At 51.7% G+C, this 22,027-nt stretch overlaps 5 protein-coding genes across 5 annotated transcripts; 2 read left to right on the top strand and 3 right to left on the bottom strand.

Annotated features, from left to right (window-relative positions):
* Positions 1-1,068: 1,068 nt before the first annotated feature.
* On the top strand, positions 1,069-5,176 carry NCU09325 (WD domain-containing protein). Its single transcript, XM_958936.2, has 2 exons — positions 1,069-2,761; positions 2,825-5,176. The coding sequence occupies exons 1-2, from the start codon at positions 1,673-1,675 to the stop codon at positions 4,034-4,036; spliced, it is 2,301 nt and encodes a 766-aa protein (XP_964029.2). The 5' UTR covers positions 1,069-1,672; the 3' UTR covers positions 4,037-5,176.
* Positions 5,177-7,439: 2,263 nt separating this feature from the next.
* Positions 7,440-9,862, bottom strand: NCU09326 (hypothetical protein). Its single transcript, XM_958827.3, has 2 exons — positions 9,454-9,862; positions 7,440-9,398 (listed from the first exon to the last, which is right to left on the bottom strand). The coding sequence occupies exons 1-2, from the start codon at positions 9,629-9,631 to the stop codon at positions 7,702-7,704; spliced, it is 1,875 nt and encodes a 624-aa protein (XP_963920.1). The 5' UTR covers positions 9,632-9,862; the 3' UTR covers positions 7,440-7,701.
* A 107-nt stretch (positions 9,863-9,969) lies between these two features.
* NCU16381 (hypothetical protein) lies at positions 9,970-10,284 on the bottom strand (the record flags this gene model as incomplete). The annotated part of the gene is made up of 1 exon (XM_011395072.1): positions 9,970-10,284. The coding sequence occupies one exon, from the start codon at positions 10,282-10,284 to the stop codon at positions 9,970-9,972; it is 315 nt and encodes a 104-aa protein (XP_011393374.1).
* A 2,348-nt stretch (positions 10,285-12,632) lies between these two features.
* On the top strand, positions 12,633-16,583 carry cyt-4 (cytochrome-4). Its single transcript, XM_958828.3, has one exon. It carries the CDS (start codon positions 12,958-12,960, stop codon positions 16,309-16,311), a length of 3,354 nt encoding a protein of 1,117 aa, XP_963921.3. The 5' UTR covers positions 12,633-12,957; the 3' UTR covers positions 16,312-16,583.
* A 363-nt stretch (positions 16,584-16,946) lies between these two features.
* Positions 16,947-18,719, bottom strand: NCU09328 (hypothetical protein; the record flags this gene model as incomplete). The annotated part of the gene is made up of 1 exon (XM_958829.2): positions 16,947-18,719. The coding sequence occupies one exon, from the start codon at positions 18,717-18,719 to the stop codon at positions 16,947-16,949; it is 1,773 nt and encodes a 590-aa protein (XP_963922.2).
* Between the last annotated feature and the right edge of the window lie 3,308 nt (positions 18,720-22,027).

Raw genomic sequence — 22,027 nt, 5'->3', positions numbered from 1 at the left:
CCTGAAATGGGTCCGTTATCCCACCTCGCGAGCCCGCATTCTCACGCACTGCTTGCCATCGATGTATACTTCGCATCGCATGTTCACATTGGATGATCCAACTGCAACCCAAACCCCAGCGGCTTTCCCCATTTGATGAAGAAACGAGATGGAGAGCCGAATCTGATTTCGACCTCCCGCTTGCCGCTACGCTACCTCTTTCCTCTTCTCACTTGGTTCAGCCACGACGACATGACTCCAAGATCCATGTGTACCCGACCCTCTGGATTCAAAGCTCACAAGGAGTTTCTTGGCCTTCTCTCAGGCCGGAAACCAGCTGCATCTATCTCGGATTCATGTTCGTGGTGTCACTGGACAGTTCAGGACGGGAAGAATGCCAAATCCCACTCGGTTTATTTGTCAAGTGGGAGTGAGAGACATGTTTGTTTCATACTGTAAAGTTTTCATGACACACCTCACTGGCTGGGGAAGCTGCGGTTGCTATGTCTGGTGAGGTTGGCTGCTCGTCTCTCTCTTCAGTTTCTCTTCAGGCTACCACTTGGTTGGCGGTCAGGTTAGAATTTCTAAAGCATCGGATCCTCAAGACATCTTTCTTTGATCTACCAAGCGGTTTCATGAAGACCCAAATACTCCTGCCCACAAGCGCCCTATCCGCTCGCCATCGAGAACGGCGTGGGCACAACTCGATTCGGGAACAGAAGAAGGCCTATGAACGGTGGGTCCCGTCCCAGGTCAGGTCTATCTTGGTTATCCGAGTCCAATCAAACATCAGACCTACCCTGCCATTTAGGTGCCCGTGTCTTCCCAGACTTGGGGTTCTCGAGCTTACCAGTGAGCCGGCGCCCGCTCATCAGCATCCAAAGCAGGGCAACCATGGTTCGAGACGTCCCGTCCAGTCCCAAAGCTTCACGGCGCCCATTGCGCATTCGTGCAGTGGCTTTCGCTCAGCGAAGGGACAAGCAAGGCCACACAGCCCGGCTTCCCAGAATGCCCGTCGGCTTGGGCCGCCCGTTCTTCGGTCGGCCACTAAGGTGAGAGGGCGGGGCACTGCAAGCCTGCACCACACCACTGCACCATGAGCACTACCTAAGCACTGCACCACTTCCACTCTGGCTGCTCTTTGTGTACCTAGTGACCACCTGTACACCACCACCTTCCTTTCTGAACCGCCCGCACTGGCCGCTTGCCCGACAAAGAAACGAGTCCGGCAAGTCGGGTACGCAAGATGGGCACGCCTCTTCCATCAACCGAACAAGCAAGAGGCGTTGAAATCGATTCAAACGATCTTGTTTTTTTGGTCTTTCTGGGAAATCCACCTAGCTCAGTAGCAAGCTTCAGTCGGATTACAGAAGCGATAGTCAACAAACCCACCTTCTCCGAGTTCCATCCCATTTTCGAACCCCGTTTCAGCCGCCGTTGCCCTTCTGCCCCCGATCCGGGCCCAACCAGCCGAGCCAGCCCAGCCAAACAGCAGCTGAAGCTGAACTGGCACTGCAAAGTGAAGAGTAAAAGTGCGCAACTTCCATGAGTTCGACACATCAGGCCAATCCACTGTTCCCGTGCGTCTGCCCCTCAGTCGCGACCACGCCCGATGCGTCCCATGTATTGACGACCCGTTCATAATAAATACCTTACTCTGAAGGACTCCCGCCCTTACCCACCAGCTGTCGCTATGCGCGACACAAATATGCGGAACGGTAACCGACCACAAGTATCCCAGGGTAGTCACGGTACTGGCGCTCTTACCGACATGCCCAGCGGAAACTCGGCCGTCGCCGGGTCCAGCTGGCCGACCATCATCCCCATGTCCACCATAGCAGGCGAAGAGGATGGGGTAATAAACTACCAGGTGGAGAACCATCAAGTAGTGATCGGCCAACCACTTAATCACTTCTCTGAGAGCGGTAGCGAGTACGAAGACGTCGAGGACGAGGAGCACCAACACGAAGACGGACAAGGCGAACAAGAAGTGGAAGAGCACGACGACGACAATGACGGACATGAAAGCTTATTCTATGGTCACCACTACCTGCATACTGATCAAATGTTGAGCCACCATCCGCAGCCCTCCTTCTACCTTGGCCTGGACGGTTATCTCTCCGACGACGTCGACATGTCCGACGATGCGGGTGCTCCCTTGGTAGACTACTTACAAGTGGCCAACTTGCTCACTAACGACATGGATACCGATGCCGACCATGAGGATAGCATTAGCATGACCTCCTCCCTATCAGACGAAGAGCAGTTCTCACAGTACCCTCCTGCTCCTCCAGCACCTTTCACGCCCTTCACCCTGGACTTGGTCAACCAGATGTTGGCAACAACTGGGCAAGGTTGGCTGCCTACGACGACCGCGTCACAGGTGATATCGGGCATCATCAACACGGTGCATCCCCAAGTTCCGCCTACAACGTTGCTTGATACCTTTCATCACCCAGCTCACGGTCCCAATCCTCATAGCATGACTAGTCTTGGTCCAAGCAACCACTGCCTCACCCAACTGTTGTATGACTGGGCTCGCTCAGATCATCGAGGACAAGGAGTACATCTACCTAGGGGCCCCTATCCATGGCCCAGCAGAATTGCGGACCTCGCTGCCCAGAAGCTCTCACGGATACGCTACACAGACCTTGCTGGGGATCAATGTGATTTTCAAGGGGTGAACTGGGAAGAGCTAGGGGTAACTAGGCAGGAGGCACGGCAACATAGACTCCTGACCTACAGGAACTACGTCAACGTGTCGGGGTCTGACAGGTGGGATGTGAGTCGAACAAGCCTTCGCAATCTGCCCCTGTTTAAACACGTATATTTACCAGTGTCACAGGAAAATTGTCCCGATGTTAGCTTACCTTGCACCGATAGTTTCTTCAAGTTCCGGCGTATGGATTTCAAGTCCAACATCAACTTGTCGCACTTTCAACTACGAAACATATTGGCCACCACCTCCCGTACTAAGATCTTTTATCCCGGCAGCGGCGCTATACACCAGTTCAACCCAGTCTCGGGGAAGACTCGAGTAGTTATGAAGCTCGGCGATGCCCAGGGCTCACATGTATCTACTATGGCCGCCGGTCACGGCGTCCTCATTGCGGGTAGCTTCAATGGAGAGTACACACTTCGCCATATGGACTCTGACGAGCCAGAGTCATCAGCCTGCCACGAGGGTATCATCACCAGCAATCAAAGTGGCATTACAAATCATGCCCAAGTCTATCAAGACCGGAATTCCGACAGACCTCTGGCTGGCTTTGCATCGAACGACGCCGTCTTCCGGGTCTTGGATATCACCACCGAGAAATGGCTTTTTCACGAAGTTTACAACTTCCCGCTGAATTGCACCGCGGTCTCTCCTGACCGTCGCTTGCGTGTCGCTGTTGGAGACCACAAGAACGTCTTCATCACCACGACCGAATCGACGCTGGGAGGTGGGAAACCCCAAATCCTTCAAGAGCTCTCCGGTCATCGTGACCACGGCTTCTCCTGCGCCTGGGCAGACGATGGATGGACAGTGGCCACAGGTTTTCAGGACAAAGCAATCATGATATGGGACGCCCGCCGTTGGACAGACAGCAACGGGTCCTCGACACCACTATGCACCATACGTGCTGAGATGGCCGGGGTCCGGAACTTGCAATTCTCGCCGATCGGCAGCGGCAAGCGTGTCCTCGTCGCAGCCGAGGAAGCCGACTACATCAACATCATCGATGCACAGACCTTCCGTTCCAAGCAAACAGTCGACGTCTTTGCCGAGATCGGCGGTGTCTCGTTCACAAACAGCGGGCAGGACCTCGCGGTGCTGTGCTACGATCCCACACGAGGAGGCCTTCTACAGTTGGAGCGGTGCGGAATGAGTCAGATGATGACAGGGGACTTCGACGAGCGAGGCTTGGATGATCGATATTATAGGCGGCACATGGGAGGAAGCGGTGACTCTGACTGGTTACAATCTTCTTTCACCGAGGAGAAGCGCATCAAGGATAGCGTAGTTTGGAGAAGTCAAAGACGCGCGGCGTTAGCTGATCTGGGACCTTTTTGAGCTTGATGGAAACCCCTCCCGCAATGGGCGACAAAAGGATATGCCTGGGGCAATTCGTGGAGTGCTACTGTATCTCTGGGAGGGCCTGACGAGAGACGAGGAAACAAAACCAACACCATGGCTAACATTAGGCTGTGTGTACTCTTTGAAATGGGCCTGAAGGGTCGTTTCGCGCCAGCAAAAACAAATCTCGTCACGCACGCCAACGGTAAAAATACGTTCATCCAACAATATGGAAGCCACCGCCTGGAGCGCATCATTATAGGAGGTCGAGCTTCACGTCGAAGATCAGTTAGTGTGGAGCACTAGGGTGATGCCTGGCTCACGAAGCCTCTGTCTTCACAAGCTGGAACGGAATGTTCTCAAAGCAGCAACTCTCGGTACATATTTTTGGCAGTGAGGATCATTACTAGGTCTTAAATGGACGACCTGCGTAAACAGTTCTATATATCTACCCTCAGACGCACCCCGCTGTCACAAATACGAGGCGTTATCTTTATTAAGCGACCAACAAATGGCGAAGAGGATCGAGTTTGCGGCATCTGGGATTCTTTCGAAGGATACGCAAAGGTGTTATCAAAAATTCCGGAAGCTTCCAAATTCAAGCACAACGGGTCATCTTCGTTAAATCGTTCTTTCCCTGCTAAGGAATGGAAGAGGAGAAGGACAGGATTACTAGGTGTTTCATGAAAGGGAAGGAACTCGACTCGTATATGAATCCTTACCACAGAAGCGAAGCTTGTCAATGTGTTGTCCTTTGTCAAGGATTCAGTTCAGTTCGATTACATTTTTATTAGCGTTAACGATACCTCTATTTCTCTTTTTCACTGGGCTGTTTTGCAGTTGGTTCGAGTTTCGCGGACAACATTTGTATCATTCTCTCTATTGGTCCTTGACGGTTTTTATTCGTATCTCACCGGGCAGCGGGTGGTAAAGTGAAGTGAATTAGGTGGAACAGGTGTACATTTGGTGAATTCTTCCTCTAGGTCCTTATTCACATCATCATCATTCTTATCGCCCAAGTTGATCATGATCATCGAGCCGCAATATCTGTAGTTCCTACCTTAGATACCATTATGTCTAACGGGAAGGAACCTGCACCTACCCCGTGGAGAAATTAGTTCGGTTGCTTAGGATTTATCAACCACGATGAACCTACCAGAAACACACCTGCGTGCCTGCGTACCTCTGACTCCTGCGATTGCGGGTGCGATTCCGTTGTACCTACCCTCAGTACGAAAAGAAACATGTGAAGGAAAAAAAAATGAAAAGAAAATCAATGAAAAAGACTTTGGGACAATAATAATCATGCTAAAAATCCAGATTATCCCCAAAGAGATAGAAACAAAAGACACTCAAACTCAATAAGATTTGCAGTGGCTGAAGAATGAAGTTTATTCAGGTTGGTTCCGTGCACTGTCTCAGGAGCTGGACTTGTCATCTCCTTGCCATACGAGTGTTGTGAGCTGGAAGTAGAGGCATAACATCATAACCACTAGTCAAGAATACCCTTCCTCCCCAATAGGGGCGGGATATACCCAAAGGCAAGACGGTAGTTTCAGACTGCTGATGTACTACTCTAGTGCTTTCCAGTTACTGGGGAATTTTTAATTCTTTATTCTTATCTTCTTCTTAATAAGATCAAGTAAGTTGTCTGAGCCGTGGCTTAGTTGTAGACTTTCTCGTTCTTCTGGTTGTTCTTTATTCTCCATCTCAGACTCAAACAGTCTTTCTATGATTTTTTCCCCCCTTTTCCATAGCTCATCTCACTCTCCATCATTAAATAGGTACCTAGGTAGCTATGTACTTGTATGTACACCTGCCTCTTGCTTCCTTCCTTCCTTCCTCCTAGTAGCAGACCCTTGGCTAGTCTAGTAATGAAAATAGAGCAAGGAAACATTCGCTTCATGGAAAGCAACAAGGGAAAGAAGAAGATACACATGAAGAAAAGAGGGGGGGGGGGGGGGGGGGGGGGAAGAGGCAGTTACATACATTTTGACGTCTTAGCGACTCAACTACCAGTCTGGCTTTTACTGGCTTGTTGATGGGAGAGCGCACAGAATCCCAGATTTTTCAGTAGGTATGGTGTAGTATGTGATTATTAGAGGTAATTTGAATGCTTATCAACATTGGATTGGTTTGTTTTTATGTACCGTCGGACTCCCCATGCGGTTGTAGGTGGTGGTGGAAGTGGTAGTCGTGGGCGAGAGTGAATTAAATACATATATCAACTGATCAGCACTCTAGGTTTGGTGTATATGAACGTAGCGAAAAGTATCAAGATTATAGTATGCTATTACTTCATCTATACCGATTATGTGTACTCTCTCATGCTGATTCGCTAATTAGCTAAGGACTTAAAGTATACTGGACGAAAATTAGTCCCAGATTGTCCCAACCCTTACAAGGACAGAATGAATGTATAGGCGCGGTTCAGAAACGTATTATAGTGTTCAATATGACATTGCATTTTAGAAGGAGTATGCTCTAGACATTATCACGCTTTGATTATAGGACGAAACGAACCATGAGACATAACAACATCCAGGGAAGTTGCTCTAGAATCTCGAGTTAAATATGGACTGGTTGTATTGGACACTAGAGCTAGTTGTTTATACCCTGATAAACGTGAATATATTTCCTCTTTACATGTACTCCCGAACAGATCACACAACATTTGATATCGATGTACAGAATACACACAGGAGGGGGAAAAAGGAGAAGAATAAAAAATTAGACATGGACATAAGGAATCAAAACGAATGTGTATCAAAATGACAAGTACCAACCGACAACAGTAGCAGACATGATAAACACATGAGCAAAGAACATAACCCGAGTATTACAAAGGAGACCAGTATGATTGTGTGTGCGCATCCATCGCACCGCACAGCATCGTCCGTGTGTATCGATTTCCCCAACAGCGATAACAGCATGCGAATGTGTGCTTGTACATGTGACAAGGCACAAGATGCATGAACACGATTTTCCGCGCATCAACATGATTGTACAATGAATTTGACACCCCTCGTCCGTGTCTCGAACATAGAGAGAAGACATGTTGGTATATAGGTATGAAGGTATGTACGTCCAACCAGCGAGTCAACCCTGGAAAGGAATCCCAAGGGGTGGACTATTTATCGTTGTCAAGTGTGCGTGTGTAAGTATGTGCGTGTTCTTTCCCCAGACTCTGATCTGCACATCTCCCGTTGTTGCGTTGGGGAGGCAAGGACAAGACGATCAGTCGTGACGATCATCTGCAACGCGGGGGATAGACAGGTCGTATGTAGATCCCAGGGTTGACTCGCTAAATGACAGATCGACCGGAGCTGAATGTGCATATATCTTGTACACACACACACACACACACACGCGCACACAAGTGGTGAGGAACAATGGCAAATGTAGTGACAGCGGTGATACAGGGAACGTATTATATAAATATATATAATTGGAGAAGGGGCCCAAGAAAACCGATGAGTTGACTTCGACGTGCATGGTTTGAAAAAAGTATCCATTTATTTACCTCTCTCCCGCCCTCCTATTCCTCCAAAATCAAGACACAAATCCTGAAAGAGCAGAATAGGAGAATGGGAAAGAACATCCTCTATATCCAACCGTATCCAACAGCTTCATTTACGCAATCCTGATATCTTCTTCACGCTTTAGAGGGTGACACCGAAAATCTCACCGCAGCCCCAGTGCTGCTCGCAGTTGCAAGAACCAGGCTGCTTCCAGTGATCATCGCTGAAGGAGAAGAAGACAACCTTCTTGCCCATCTCCTGCTTGATGGCGGCAAGAGCGGTCTTCTGCTGCTCGCGACCGGGGCAAGCCTTGCCAATGCACTCACCGGCGGTGGGCCAACCAGTCTCCATGACGAAACCAGGCTTGTTGCAGACCTTCTCAACAATGGCGAGCTGGCCAGCGACGAAAGTACCGGCCTGCTCGGGGGCAGTGTTGGCGTCGAAGTAGGCGTGAGAGTTGCAAGCAACGACATCGATAACGTTGCAGATGTCGGTCATGTCCATGGACTGCCAAGCAGAGACGACATCAGTGGTGGTGTAAGGACCAGAGTAACCGGCGCTGCCGAGCTCAGACTTGACGCGGGTGATAAGGTCCCTGAGCTGGCCAACGGTGCAGAAGCCGTTGAAGAGAGCCTCGTTACCGACAACAACAAGGTCAACCATGTCGAAGCGGCCCCAGGACTTGATGGCGGCGATCTGCTCAGAGACATTGGGGGAGCCGTTTTCGCAGCCGGCAGTGCCGATGAAGACGCCGAGAATGAGACGGAGACCAGTGGCCTCAGCAGCGGCACCGACGCTGGGGAGAGTGTCGCAGTCAGTGGAGTAGACACGGAGGGTGGTGAAGCCAGCGTTAGCGATGGCCTTGATGTCGGTCATGACGTCGGCAGCGCTCTTGCACTGGCCGTCCTGGGTGAAGGGAGTGTAGGTCATGGCCCACTTGTCACCCTTACCGCCGAGGTTGCCGGTGGGCGCGGTGGGCTGGGGAACCACAGAAGAAGTGCTCGAGGAGGGAACCGCAGAGACGACAGGGACAGCGGAAGAGGTGCTCGAGGGCTCCTGGGGAGCCTCAGAGACGACAGGGGGAGCGATGGAGACAACGGGAGGAGCCACGGAAACAACGGGAGGAGCCACGGAGGTGGTGGGCACGACGGGAGCCTGGGTCGAGGTAACGGGAGGCTCAACGGCGGTGAAGGGGCAGTAAACGACAACGTCGGTCTCGGTGATCGTGGTGACGACGGCGGGAGCAGAGTAGGTGCCGGGGTTGTAGGTCTCGACAACAGGGACCCTGACAGTGACGGGCTCGCTGTCGGTGACAGTGGTGGTAATGGGAGCAATGGTGTAGGTACCAGCGCTGGGGCAGACGTAGGTGGTCAGCTCAACGACGCTGGTAACAACACCATTCTCGGCAGTCTTGGTGGTGGCAACCGGGCAGACAACGGTGGTGGCAGTCTCGACGACGGTGGTAACACCACCAAGAGTGTGGGTACCGCTAGGAACAACGGTGGAAGAGGCACCGCAGACGGTCTTGGTTTCGGTCAGGACCACAGTGGTGGCCGGGAAGGTGTAGGTGCCCGGAGTAGGGCAGGTCTGCTGGATCGGGGTGGGGACGGTGACGGGACCCTGGGAGGTGGTGGTGGGGACCACAACAACCTCGGTAGTGCTAGGGACCGCAATCGAGGAGGTGCTAGGGATCGCAATCGAGGAGGTGCTCGGGACCACAGTCGAGGAGGAGTTGGCGAAGACCAGCGAGGAGGAGAGGGTGGGCAAGGCCTCGCTGGTGGTGATGGCCGAGGAGGTGGCAGGCACGGCCGTGGAGGGAGGGGCGGGAGGAGTGTAGACTGTGCGACATGTTAGTTTTTCTGAGCTAAGAGACAGCTTCCAAGGTCAACGTACGGCCGGCAGGACCAGTGATGGTGGTCCAGATGGTGGTGCAGCCGGGGACACAGATCTCGGTGTCGTTGTGAACCCTCTTCTCAAACAAGGGCTGGTGGAGGTGACGGTGGTGAAGTCTGTTGGCGCTCGCGCCGCCGGCGAGGATGGCCGCGCTGGCCGCAACAAGTATTCCCTTCATATTGACCCTGGTCTTCTTTGCTTTGCTCCTTGTTGATTTTTTTGGGGTTGTTGTTGTCGGTGGTAATTAGGTGATTCGCTGAATGGTAATTCGTGCGATTGACGTCTGATTAACGAATGCCCGCTAAAAGAGTGAAGCGGTGGTGTGGTGAAGAAAGAAAGAGTGTAAGATCGAAAGCGCAAAAGAGGCTATCGATGTTGAATATCAACACGCACGATGGGCAGGTGAAGGAAGGGAAAGGGGAAGCAAAAGAAAAGATCGGGCCAGACGGGAGAGATGGCAGTAATATTAGTACTCATTGCAGGACCGGGGAGGGTGGCAGTCGGTGGCAGCCACTTTTACTTGGTTCGTAGGTTCTGACTGGGCGCCATTCGTTCGTCCGTCACGGTCGCCATGGGACCCCTGAACGCCATCCAGAGAGAGAGTTTGGTTCCTGGTGCGGCCCACAACTTGCACAAGGGCACATGAAGACCCATCCTCCCATCCCGAGCACTCGACTGCGACGATATGGATGGCGTCCGCGAATAATCGAGCACGGCATCTGTTCGGCGGCCAGTCGGCCACAAGCTCGATCCATCCTCCTCGCCCACCCCGTCCACCCCGTCCACTCCGTCCTCCCCGTCCTCCTCGTTTTCTTTCCGGTCCCTGGCCATGGCGGAGACGACCTTACCCTTCTCGGCCCCCCAATCATCCCTGTCGTCAGCCTGTCCGGCGAGTGGACGGTGAGCCCGCGCTTGGCGAGTGGTGGATGCGACTCTGACCCTTGGATGTGGACCTTCATTAGAGAACGAGAGCTGAGCCCGTCAGACCGGCAACACCTAGTCCCTGGACACCGTCTTTTTCTTCATGATCCCTCAGAGTTGCTTCCATCTTGCGGTTCTGTGCATGAAAAGGGTCTCGTGTTGGGATACGACCGGGTGAGGGGATGTGCGGGCGACTAAAAAGCCAATTCGACGGCAGGCCAATCACATCATCCATGGACCCGGCGATATAGACGAACACATTGTACATACAATACCAGAGAACCTAGAATTACACTAGACGGCCCCATGTGGAGCTGATAGGCCGCATCATGGGCAAACACGATAGTTGTACCTGGTGTCTCGTATCTGAAGGTGAAAACCGGGTGCGTGCAATCACAAGCGCCGTCTTCTTGAACCAATTTGGCTTTATTGATTTGGCGATGATCGGATAACGGGGATAGAGGGACGTCGAGTACATGTAACACAGGCCAAATATGAGCATGGCATCCTGCGAAATAACTGGGTGGATTGGCCGCGAGGGTCTGGAGCCAAGGTGTGTAGCGGTGGCGTTGGCAGATTGGCGAAGCTCGAGCGAGGGGGACTTTTTTTTGAGAAGGTGTGGGAAAGAGGGAGACGATGGAAGAGTCGAGTGGAGGTCATGGTTGTAGTGAGTGCGATGACAAAGAAAGGAGCCAGGAACACTCCATGCCCGCAGCGGACTGAAGGCACAGATTAAGCAGGTACGCCATACCTAGGTGTACATTACACACAAACATGCGGGAAGGTAGGTACATAGTAGAGAGAGGTACGCGAGGTCCAACGCTACTTCCGCTGTGGTTTCTGGGTTCCACCAGGCACACTCCCCCCCTGTCAATTGCAGTGACATTAGGTTGTGACTAAGTAGCAGTGTACCTTCCCTTGGTTAGGTTGCTGTACACATCAGTCCTGGAAAGTTTGTTAGTCTCTTACTCGCCCCACACATTCTTACAGGGCATTAATAGTGTACTTACAGCGGGCTGCTACGTCCCCCGTCTCCCCTGCTCAAAACCCCCGTCTGTAGGTACCAAGCTAACGAACTTACCAGGACTGATGTGTACACTACAAGCCGGTCCAGCACTCAGTCGCAAGTCGGAATAGGGGATCAAGGGATTCGCTGACCCGGTTGTTCGATGTGAGCCAGGAAGAGACGCGCCTTGGGAAATCAAATAAGCGATATTAGCAACGTTGCCCGTCGTGGCCAGTTGAAACAGCCACAGCTAGGTTAACACGCCCTGTTCCCGATCCTGGCTGCATTGAGATCTAGAAGAAGCAAAAGGGCAACAGGCACTTTGTCTGCAGCAAGGGCCAGCCTACCGTGTGTATGAACAAACCATCTCAAGCTTGTCACGCAGACTGACAAAGTGATAACAAGACCAAGGAAATCTCGAGTGGTCTAAGGGGAGGGGGGCGTTCCCCAAACAGCCTCCCGCTTGACATCTCACATAGGCCAATTATCCGCTGATTTCCCTGTGGCGGACAGCCTAATATTGTGACTGACGAATACAGTGCAAGACTGCGTGCACTCTACCTAAGTAGTGTAGCCCCATCCTCATACGATGCAATCCGGGGACATTGCGACATGGAAGCCTTGTGAAACCAGGGAGCCAAAGCCAGAGATATCAAAAACCGAGGGAAAGTGGTTCCTGGGCAATGCGGGTCCTTCGGCGGATCTCTCGAGCTCTCCAAAACAGCGGGTGGATTCGTAGGTACCTGCATAAGAGCTGCGTGACTCCACCTGCGGGCATGCTGGGGTGATGCCATTGGTCAGCGGGCACCTGCTCTGATTGCATCTTTGGAGACAGGCCGACAGCAGGACTGGAGATTCTTCAAGATGGGACTACGACTAGGGCACACGACGTCGTTCAACAACTTCGGGAATAGCAAGTTCGATGAATTGCTGTGCCCGAAATTCTCTCGAGAAGTGTCATGTAATGCGAACTGTACGAGCGTTTTCAGGGCCCGGAGCCTCTTATCTTGACCTATCCTTTTTCTTCCCTTTGGACCTTCCCCGGTATTTCTCATCTCGCAACAACCAACTCGGATGTCTGGGCATCTCCAGTGCCGAGGCTGACCCCATGAAACCAAGCGACGAGTGAGTCTGGAGATGGATTATCGGCTATCAAGCCAAGGACTACCAAGAAAGTCGAGACTTCTCTGGAAGATTTGGGGTAAACGGGTACCTCTCCAACCTCCAAGAGCCGTTTAGTTAGCATGTTCTATTTTGGTGTCCATCCATGCTATATGATGTGAAGTTTCGGTGTGTTGTGCTTGACCTTGATGTCTCGGGAAGCGGGTTGGCGACTGGATGATCGTCATCCGACTGAAACACAAAGGGTTAGGGTTCCATGTGTACCCATCTTTAATGGGCCAAAAGAAAAGTCATCATCTGAGTTCGCGTGCAACCCGCAGGGCCACACACGGCCCATTGGCGCGCTGGAACGCCACACCCGCGTTAAGAGATTTTGAAACCGATCGTCGACGATCAAGTCAACGATTCGAGAACCGCAGTCTCAAAGCTGTCGACAAATCCATTGGGCTGCAAGTATGATGCGCCCATCCAGCCGCCAGCCATATGTCTGCTGGCAATGTCTCTCCCGCAAAGATTCCGGGCAGCACATTGCTCTCAATACTCGCAAAGCCCGAGTCGCATCGTTGTCGTCACTAGCATCGTGGCCGATATCGTCAGCATCGATAGCACCACGGCCGACCCGACAATGGGACCGCACCCTTCGCCTCTTCCGCGAAAGGCGGCAAGGTCTGTCCACCTCCACATCACTACTCGGCAGGAAGATACCAGAGATATCCAATGAGGCTCTGGAGGACTTCGCCTTGCCGTTGGAACCGGACTTGCAGCATCTTCAAGACAGTCAACCAAAGACAACAAAAAGATCTGCACACTTATCCATTCGACAACGATTGAAGCAGTGGGAAGCTGAGAATCCAGAACCCTTTCACTCTATCCCCTCGGATTTCGCACTTCCGGACCGGCCTATCAACGCATTTACATCAAAGCGATCCGAGCACATGCTCGAGATAGAGAATATTGACAATGACAATGCTACTGCTCAGGTCCATGATCAAGACCTGATCGACACTCAGGTCACCCCTCGAGTCCAAGCCGGTGATCTGGTGGAACTCAAGTCCGAGGACTGGAATATTGGCGTTCTCGCCGTTTGCTTGGGAAGCTTCAATGGCATCGATCATTTCTACGCAGTCACCGGCAAGTGGTTCGCCAGCAGCAACTTCAAATCCGGTTTTATCGTCAAGAACTTCATCACCAACTCTGCCGATCTGCAGCCAGTCATCGGTGCATTGCCTTCGACCGTGGGTGATATGTCCATCTTGGTCGAGCTCCAAAAACTCCGTGCAGGCCCGACCCGCGAGCACGGTGCCGGCTTGATCACGAAAATGCTCGACTTCCAAAACACCTCCCGACAGATCTACCAAAGCAACCTTGAACGGTTGAGCAACCCGCATCGGCATCTTCCTGAGGAAGAGCAGTTGATGACGCTGGGTGAGATTGCCGAGTTCCTTCTCCCTCCTAAGCTCAAGCAGTCATCCACCGGTTTCCCCCCAGCCGCTTTATACGCAGTCTACAACAACATCCGCACATTCTTCGATGATTTCTTCCACCCACTGGGCCAGGGGACTGCCGGCCCAAGCTCCATCATCTTTCACGTTGCCGCTAGGTCCGATATCGAGAACGTTGCTCGAGTTGAGAGAATGGTGCGCGACCACTACAGCCCCGAACTCTTGGATCGCAAGTCACGCAGGGAACATGACCGGCTGGAACCGGTCTTGAGGCAGGCTCGATTGGCTATCGACCACAGCCGGAAAATGCGCGAGTGGTCGAGCCACGGAATGCTTGGTCCCACCACCAGAGTCCTACCAGCCTCGACTTACTCCTGGTCTCAGGATGCTTTGACTGTTATCGGGGTTATTCACATGTGGGCAGCCTCGGATGTGTTTCCGCGCAGCTCAAAGTACCAGTGGATCGGTGCGGCCGTCTTGCGTGCCCTCGGGAGATACCAAGATGCCGACGTGCTTGACGCTACAGTGGGCTGGACCTTCCTGCAAGAAATCGGCTGGCTCATGCCGTGGGAAATCCATGCCCGTCATAGCCTGCGTCTTCCAGGCCTTCAGGTCAACCGGGCGGGCGGCTTACTCCCGAGCCCTGAGGAGCAACAGCCAGCTGAGCTTGACGAAGACGTACTTGCCCCCCTCCGCCAGGATTTCTACACCTCAACTGTGTACTGCATCGACGCTCCGAATGCCAAAGAGATCGATGATGGTGTCTCGCTGGAGAAAACAGACAAAGAGGGCGAGTACTGGATCCATGTACACATTGCCGACCCGACGTCAAGAATTAGACCGGACAGCTCGCTAGCCAAGCGGGCAGCACTCATGACCCAAACCAGTTACCTCCCAGGGCATGTGGACAAGATGATTTCAGATGAAGCAGTTGTCGCCGAGTTTTCCTTGGCTCCTGGTAGGCCTTCTCTTACCTTTAGTGCAAGGCTCAACGAGGAAGGCACCCTTCTTGACCATAAGGTCACCCCAGGAAGGATAGGAGATGTCGTCTATATCACCCCACAGGATGTGGCGACTGCGGTTGGGCCCGTGGATGCAGGCATTCCCAAGGTATCGACTCCCGATGTCGTTCTGGAAGTTGGCACCCCTCCGTCTGCCGAGGACGAGGCGCCGACAAGGAAGATGACCAAACCCGATGAGTTGTCAGAACAGAATGTCAAGGACCTCGAGATCCTCTCGAGGCTCGCCGCTGCCATTCACAAGGTTCGCATCCAAAAGGGAAGCGTGCCAATCTTCCTCCCTTCCCCCAGCGCTGATTTCTCGCTGGTGAATGCTCGGATCGAGCACACGCCAAGCGGCTTCCTCGCGTGCACAAACGACCCGTACATCTCCGTCAAATACTCCGTCAGCGGCGGCCTCCACCCCATCGTGGACGATCTCATGGGTACAGCCAACCAGATTGCCGCCCTGTGGTGCTACGAGCGTGGCATCCCCATCCCCTTCCGGACCAACCTTCTCGCCGCCCAGAACGAGGAAGCCCTCCGCGCCTACACCCAGGACGTTATCTACCCGCAGCTGATAGCCGGCAAGCAGCCTTCGCTCGAGGAGATGCGCACGCTTCGCAACCTGCTGGGCGGCCACGACATTGCCGCCACGCCCACCTTCATCTATACTATGGGCGTAGACATCTACACCAAAGCCACCTCCCCGCTCCGCCGCTACTCGGACCTACTCGTCCACTGGCAGATCCAGGCCGCTCTGCTCGAGGAGCACAAGCGTCTTGCACAGGGTAGCCAGTCGCTCGTCATCCGCAAATTTGACAAGTACCACCTCAAGCCACCCATGGACGACAAGCAAGCCGCCCGTCTAGGCCTCCCCTTCACTGCCTCCCACCTTGAAAACAAGGTATTCCCACACTTGCGAGTGCGCGAACGCCACGCCAAGACACTGGCCAATATCGACGGCCGCAACGAACTGATTCTGCAAGCACTCGTGCGCGCGTGGCGATTCGGCGAGGGTAAGGAGGGTCAGGTGCCCGAGAAGTTTACGTACACAGTTGTCAACGTGCAGAACACGTGCGTGCGTGGCCGGATCGATTATTTTGATCTGTGGGCTGAGATTGATCTGGATAATCTCGCTGGGTTTAGCTTACTCAGCAATATGAGGGCGGGGGATGTGTTGACTGTCCAATTGGCGGATGTGAATGTGCACATGAGGAAGATTGTGGTGAAGCCAGTGGAGTTTGTGCAGCGCGGACCGGAGAGGGGGAGGTTATTTGCTGAGGAGCAGGAGGGGGAAGGTGAGGTGGAGAATGGAGGAGAGTATATTGATGTTGAGCATGAGGTGTTGCAGCCGCAGGGGAGGTGAAGAAACCTCACTCGGCTCTGTAAACATGGTGCTAGGGACCCCAAACAAAACTGTAACAATACTACTAGAGATGGCGCCTGGTTGAGTCAAATTCTTGCTTGATGTACTATCTGTTCCTTGTAGGCCGTATAACGCTCGTTATATCGATCTTTACGTCACCGATTAGATGTACGCTTATACAATCCTAGCACATAATCCCACAATACACCACAACACGCAGGTATCAGAGAGGTACAAATAGGCTTGTTTTCTCATATTTCATTCTTTCCTGCCTGTCTTCCTGCTTGCCTTCATTCCAGCGCTCCATTACCTAATAATACTCCTCTTTCTTACACTTCAAACTGTAGGGTTGCTCGTGATGGGCCTGTCATTTCTCCTCGACATACCTCGATGAAAGAGGGAAAATAGAAAGGAGAAAAAAAAGAAAAAAAAAAAAAAAAAAACAAAGCCAAAATGGTGAAGCAATAGGGGGGTATCGTTCAAGCAAAAACGCCCCAAGCAACAAACTTTTGTTGCCTCAGAAAAAGAAAAAAAAAGAAAAGGAAAGAAGAGAAAAAAATTTAGCAAAGTGAAGATAATGGAAAATATAACAGTATGACACCTGTCATATCTGGTGGTTGCCGGGCCAACCGCTCCTAGTTAAGGAGATCATTGATACCGAGCCTCCCCTTGCTTTGCGTTCGCTCAGAATGAGCGCGTCCATGTCTTTCCTGCTCGTCAGTCTCGCTCTGTGTCTCCGGGGTGTCAACGTCGGCATCGTAATCTTGGTAATGAATGCTATGGCTCACCAAAGCTTGTTGCTGTTGATGCTGCTGCTCCAGCTGCTGCAGCATTCCGAACGCCGGCGCTAGTTCATCAACGTCATGTTCATCATCACCATCATTGTCGTTCTCAGCCTGCGGCATCTCCTGGTTCCCAAGCTCATTCTCCAGCTCTTCCACGTCCATTGGCTCCAGCTCTATTTCCATCTTCTCTGCCACAACCGCCGCGTCAAGTAGGTCTTCAACATTGCCGCTGGCGCCGCCTCCCTCCCCAGCAGGGGCGCTGGCGCTCTGGCGCTGACTCCGTCCCCTCGGCCTCAAGATCTCATCCCTCTTATCCACAAACCACTTAACACTCTCCGCACTCGGATTAACTGGGTTTCTCGCTCTAAACACCTGGGCAACATTCCAGAGCGTCTGGAGTGCCTCCTCATCCCCCTTTTGCTCCCGGAGTCGCAGAATCTTGTCGTTATCAACCCAGGCAGCCTTCATCTTAACGAACAGCCGCCGATCGTTGTGGTAGCGCTGGATTTCCTCGGGCGTCATGTCGTTTGTCGGGTGGTATTTGGGCGTGGTGCGCAGCGAGGGGACGGCCTGGCCAAAGACGTCTGCTGCTGTCGAGTGATATTCATTGGTCTTGTGGGTGGAGGGGTAGTTTTGGAAGGAATAGCTTTCGTAGCCCAGGGGCGGGATTGGGACCGCAGGGCCGCCATAGGGGGTTTTCATGCGCAAGATCGAGTTGAGACTGTGCTGGTGGAAGGCGTCGAAATCGGCGCGTTGGGGGATGTTGTTGTTGAAGGACTGAGGAGGAGGGGCGGAACTAGCGCGGGGTGAGGGTTCTTGCCAGGTGTCGGGAATGGGATGGAAGGTCATGAGGGAGGGGAATTCTTTCAGCTTGGAGTCGAAGATGCTTCGGTAAAGAACCATGATCAGGTTCTGTTTGCGCTGTTGCTCGCGGGAGATGGGGGATTTCGCTGGTCGTGAATCGGATCGGAAGTCCTCCCCAACGAGATGGACAGCGGTTGAACTGCCGGCCTGATTCTGGTTGCTCATACGGTCCAGAGCCCTCGCCATTGCGCCGCGAACGGGTCGACCAGACGCGGCAGTGAGCTCAGTCGGCAGATGTTCGAAATCCCTGAGTAAAGACATGTTGCTCAGAGGGGAAGGTTTGACGGGAACGTTGCTGGAGGTTTGGCTCTGCGGGACATGACGATAATGCTGCTGCTGCTGCTGCTGCTGCGGTCCAGTGAAGTGTAGGTGACGTGAAACGCGACTGACTTCACTTGTAACGTGATTGGGAGAGGGTTGTAGTTCGTCGACACATTGGTTCTGTTGTATTTTGCGACGGGGTTCACTTTGCTGACGCTGAGCAAGTTCCTCTTGCTGCTCAACGCGGCGAGGTTGTCGTGGGGTGCGATTGGTCTGGCTAATGCGATCGTAGGCAACTGTCGCTGATCTGCGCGGGTTGGGGCGATAACTAGCCGCAGTGTAAGCTGCGTCAAGTTCGAAATCAAACCGTGATTCAGAACACTGGGGGTTGGTAGCCGATGGCTCTTCTTGACTGGCTCTGTGAGGTAGAGACTTCTGCCTTTTAGAATGGGGCGTGTAGTCCTCGTCTTCATCTCCATCCGCTTGACGGCGTGGCATTGTAGCACTTGTGGGGGCCGGGAAGCATTCGGGAGGAAACAGGGTGCGCAAAGAGGGCAGTTGCGGTTGGTGTTGGATAGAGGGTGAAGAGGAGACTGAGAGTGAAGAGGTTGTGTCCGCATTGCTGGGCTGGGCGCGAGCGGTAGCGCGTGGTCTTTTGATCGTACGCTTCGGTGCCGGTTCCGTTGTACTCCAGTCCGTTTCGGCAATGTCAACGAAATGCCTGCCGTCCCCATCCAGCACCTTTGCAAAGACACACAGTTTGCAGACATAAAAGGGGCAAACTTTGCAGCGGAGGAGGAAGTCTGGTGCCCTCCGATTGCATGTGTCGCACATCTGGATTTTCCCAAAGCGCTTCTCCCACCCCTGATGGGAAGGTTTTCTTTTTGGACCACTCTTTGCTGTGATTTCGGCGGCTTTTCTTTTGGTGCCAGCACACCTAATCCTGGTGTATTGACCGCTCTTTGAGTCCATGGGGATATGACACTGACTCCGGGTGAGGTTAGTGACTGTCGGTGGTGGAAGTGGTGAAAAAGGCCAAAGTAAATGGAGAAAGCGGGTAGATTATGGTCGACAAAATAGACGTTACAGAGAACAAGAGGGAAGGAATGACTGTAGACTGGGTGGCTATCAACGTTATTATACCATGGGCAGAAAGAATCTATCTCCATGGTCATCATGGAAGGTGAATGGGTGCTGTGTGCCCACGGGCGTGGGGGAGGAAAGACTCAGGTTGGGATAAGCTAGAAGGTGAAGAGAAAAGGTTTGCACTCCCGGTTTCTCGTTTGGTTGACTACAGGTCTTTTGCTTTTTTTGGATGGATGTGCAGAGCACTCGCTCTTCACGTCCTAGAACAACTGTGTATGGATGGTGATTTGAACCTGAACCTGGTATTCTAAAGATGCAATCCGGTGTGCTAGTGCACTTCTCAGAGCCTTTGCCCACATCAAACAGATAGCATGCCTCCCTGAAGGTGCACCATTCTTGTCCTCCACGGTGATTCTAGTTTATATTCCCTAAAAGCCAGCCCTGACCGTAACTCGTTGCAGTTATACTGCAGCCTTGGCCACTCATCTCCATGAATCAAACGACAGCAAAACAGGCGAAGGTCAGAGATAGATGGTAGGTGGTATGCTCTTACTGACTCTCCTGTTCCTGGGTATAGAATTCCGGTATCAGTATCTGGGATGAAGCTGGTTCAAGGTTTGGGGACTGTTACACTGTGGCCCATGAGTACTTCAATGGCTCAGGTTTCTTTTTCTTCCTTTGAGAAGATAGATTGCGGTTTTACGAGAGATAGAAGGAGTGTCTTGTTGGCTTGGCGAGTCACTTGACTGTTGGCGTGTCTTCACAAGCATAAAGAGCTCCGATTTCCGCTGAGTGAGACGATGGGGGATGGAACAGGAGGTTGAGATTGTGAAGAGAGCTGACGGCTTCCTGTCACTCACGCCAGTTTTTCAAACTGCCACCAGTTAGCCTGTCCATAGGCCAGGTCTCCAATTTCCGATAAGCGCCGAAGGGATGAGAGTAGACGATGTTTGTCGGCCGACGGGCCAGATGCTCGTAAGTCGTCGTAAACGGGGTGGTTTCGGAACCGGTGCCAAGACTGAGGCTCCGAAATGTCGAATGGCCAAGGCCTGTTGCTGTTTTGTGTTTCATGCCATCTGAGACCACGCCTTGGCACAAATAACTTGAGCGTCACTACCCGAACGAGCTACTATCGCCTCAAAGGTTTGAGGACGCATCAGAGGGACTCCCATCAACCGGATATAGCCACAGTGTCGGCGCACATCACGATGTGGTACCTGACTGATTGACCCGCCATCCATCGTCTGTTAGATGGATAAACCCTGTAAGCCAATCCCAAACAATTCCGGCCCTTCATCTCATCCCAGTGTGTTTTCATTGGTCAATCACCTCATTTGATCTTACGCGTGTGCATCGCGTTTGGCTGGCGTTGGACGCCTTTACATTTTCCTGCGTCATCCGCCTCAGTGACACAATCGGCCATGTGTCTTTGCCTGTTCGGCTCCCTTCGCACCCGGTCCCTTTCCGGCCGCCAGTTTCTGTTCATTCTCGCCGGCCGAGATTAAATCGCTCCCTTGGCAGCCTGAACTCCAAGTCGACGAAAGAATGGTTGCATCGGTGCCTCTTCGGTTCGTCGAGGCACTCGGAAGTGGAAGCCTCAAGGCACCCCAAATACATATGTACACTACACGTGTACACCTCTGCCGGGGGAAAAAAGGTTAGCGTGGTACAGCCAAGGCGCTAGAAGACTACAATTTACTAGAATTACTATATAGAGAAACCAGCCATTTATTGTACAGTAATACTAGTAATCTATAGCAGCGCCTCTAGTAGATATTACTATTTCTATCCTTTTTGGCATCGAATGAATTAATAAAAATAAGAAATCCTCCGGCACCTCTTGCCAAGACTTCTAAATAGCCTCTCTTAGTTCCTTTTCTTTCAAGGTCTAAAAATTATAATTCATCTCCAAGTAAGACTTTAGCCAATACTATACATTCTTAATTAGATTAAAATCTGGAGAGTAAGTTAGAAACTTCACCTTAAAGAGTAGAATCTCTATTAATTCGCACGCTCTTTACGTCACTTTGGCTTTGTAATTCGGGGCATTGTCTTACTAATAGGCCGAGATATACTCCTCTTTACAAAAAACTACTACCATCGGAAGGATAAAGAAGATATACTTCTAAGTAGAAACTCCTCCAAACTCTTTTTCCCAAAAAAAGATTAGTCCTTTCCTTCCTCCAATAAAAGAGCCCCAAAATATCTATCCAATAGGCTTTCTCTTTAGTAAAGCAAAATTAGAAGGGTTTTTTCCGGCTTTTAAAATAACCTATTACTTCTATATTGGATTATTAATTGCCCAAATTTCGTTAGAGAAAAGAATACTTTCCTAATCCTCTAGCCGGGGGTGGAGATAGAGTATCTCTTAGTACTACTTTACCTTTATTTCTTTACTCTTTTTAGAGAGAAAGATTTTTCTTAGGCGAACTTTCCGTTGAAATCCAAAATTATTGAGAATATTAGTAAGGGTTCCTTCTTTATAAAGATTTAGAGGAGGAGGTAAAAAATAAGGAAGATCTCTCTAAGAAATAAATTTTCGAGAATGGTCTGCTTTTATCTATTTATTAAATTAATTTTTCTTAGGAGTCTGGATCCCTTTAACGCGGGGCTTCCTTTTTTGTGGAATAACCGGGCTATCGAGTGCCTTTTGTACTTGCTGTACAAAAAATGAGGTAATTTTTGAAATTTAGTTAAAAGTAAAATACTAATATTTTCGG

Source organism: Neurospora crassa, linkage group I (genome assembly GCF_000182925.2).
Source record: "Neurospora crassa OR74A linkage group I, whole genome shotgun sequence".
NCBI classification, from domain to species: Eukaryota; Fungi; Ascomycota; class Sordariomycetes; order Sordariales; family Sordariaceae; genus Neurospora; species Neurospora crassa.
Note: the sequence above shows the minus strand (reverse complement) of the source record. Positions and strands in the feature narration are given on the sequence as shown.

Coding starts and splice junctions, on each gene's coding strand:
- NCU09325 (XM_958936.2), top strand. CDS start 1,673: ATGCGCGACACAAATATGCGGAACGGTAACCGACCACAAGTATCCCAG. Junction 2,762..2,824: donor CGGGGTCTGACAGGTGGGAT/GTGAGTCGAACA, acceptor CCAGTGTCACAG/GAAAATTGTCCCGATGTTAG.
- NCU09326 (XM_958827.3), bottom strand. CDS start 9,631: ATGAAGGGAATACTTGTTGCGGCCAGCGCGGCCATCCTCGCCGGCGGC. Junction 9,399..9,453: donor CATCACTGGTCCTGCCGGCC/GTACGTTGACCT, acceptor CATGTCGCACAG/TCTACACTCCTCCCGCCCCT.
- cyt-4 (XM_958828.3), top strand. CDS start 12,958: ATGATGCGCCCATCCAGCCGCCAGCCATATGTCTGCTGGCAATGTCTC.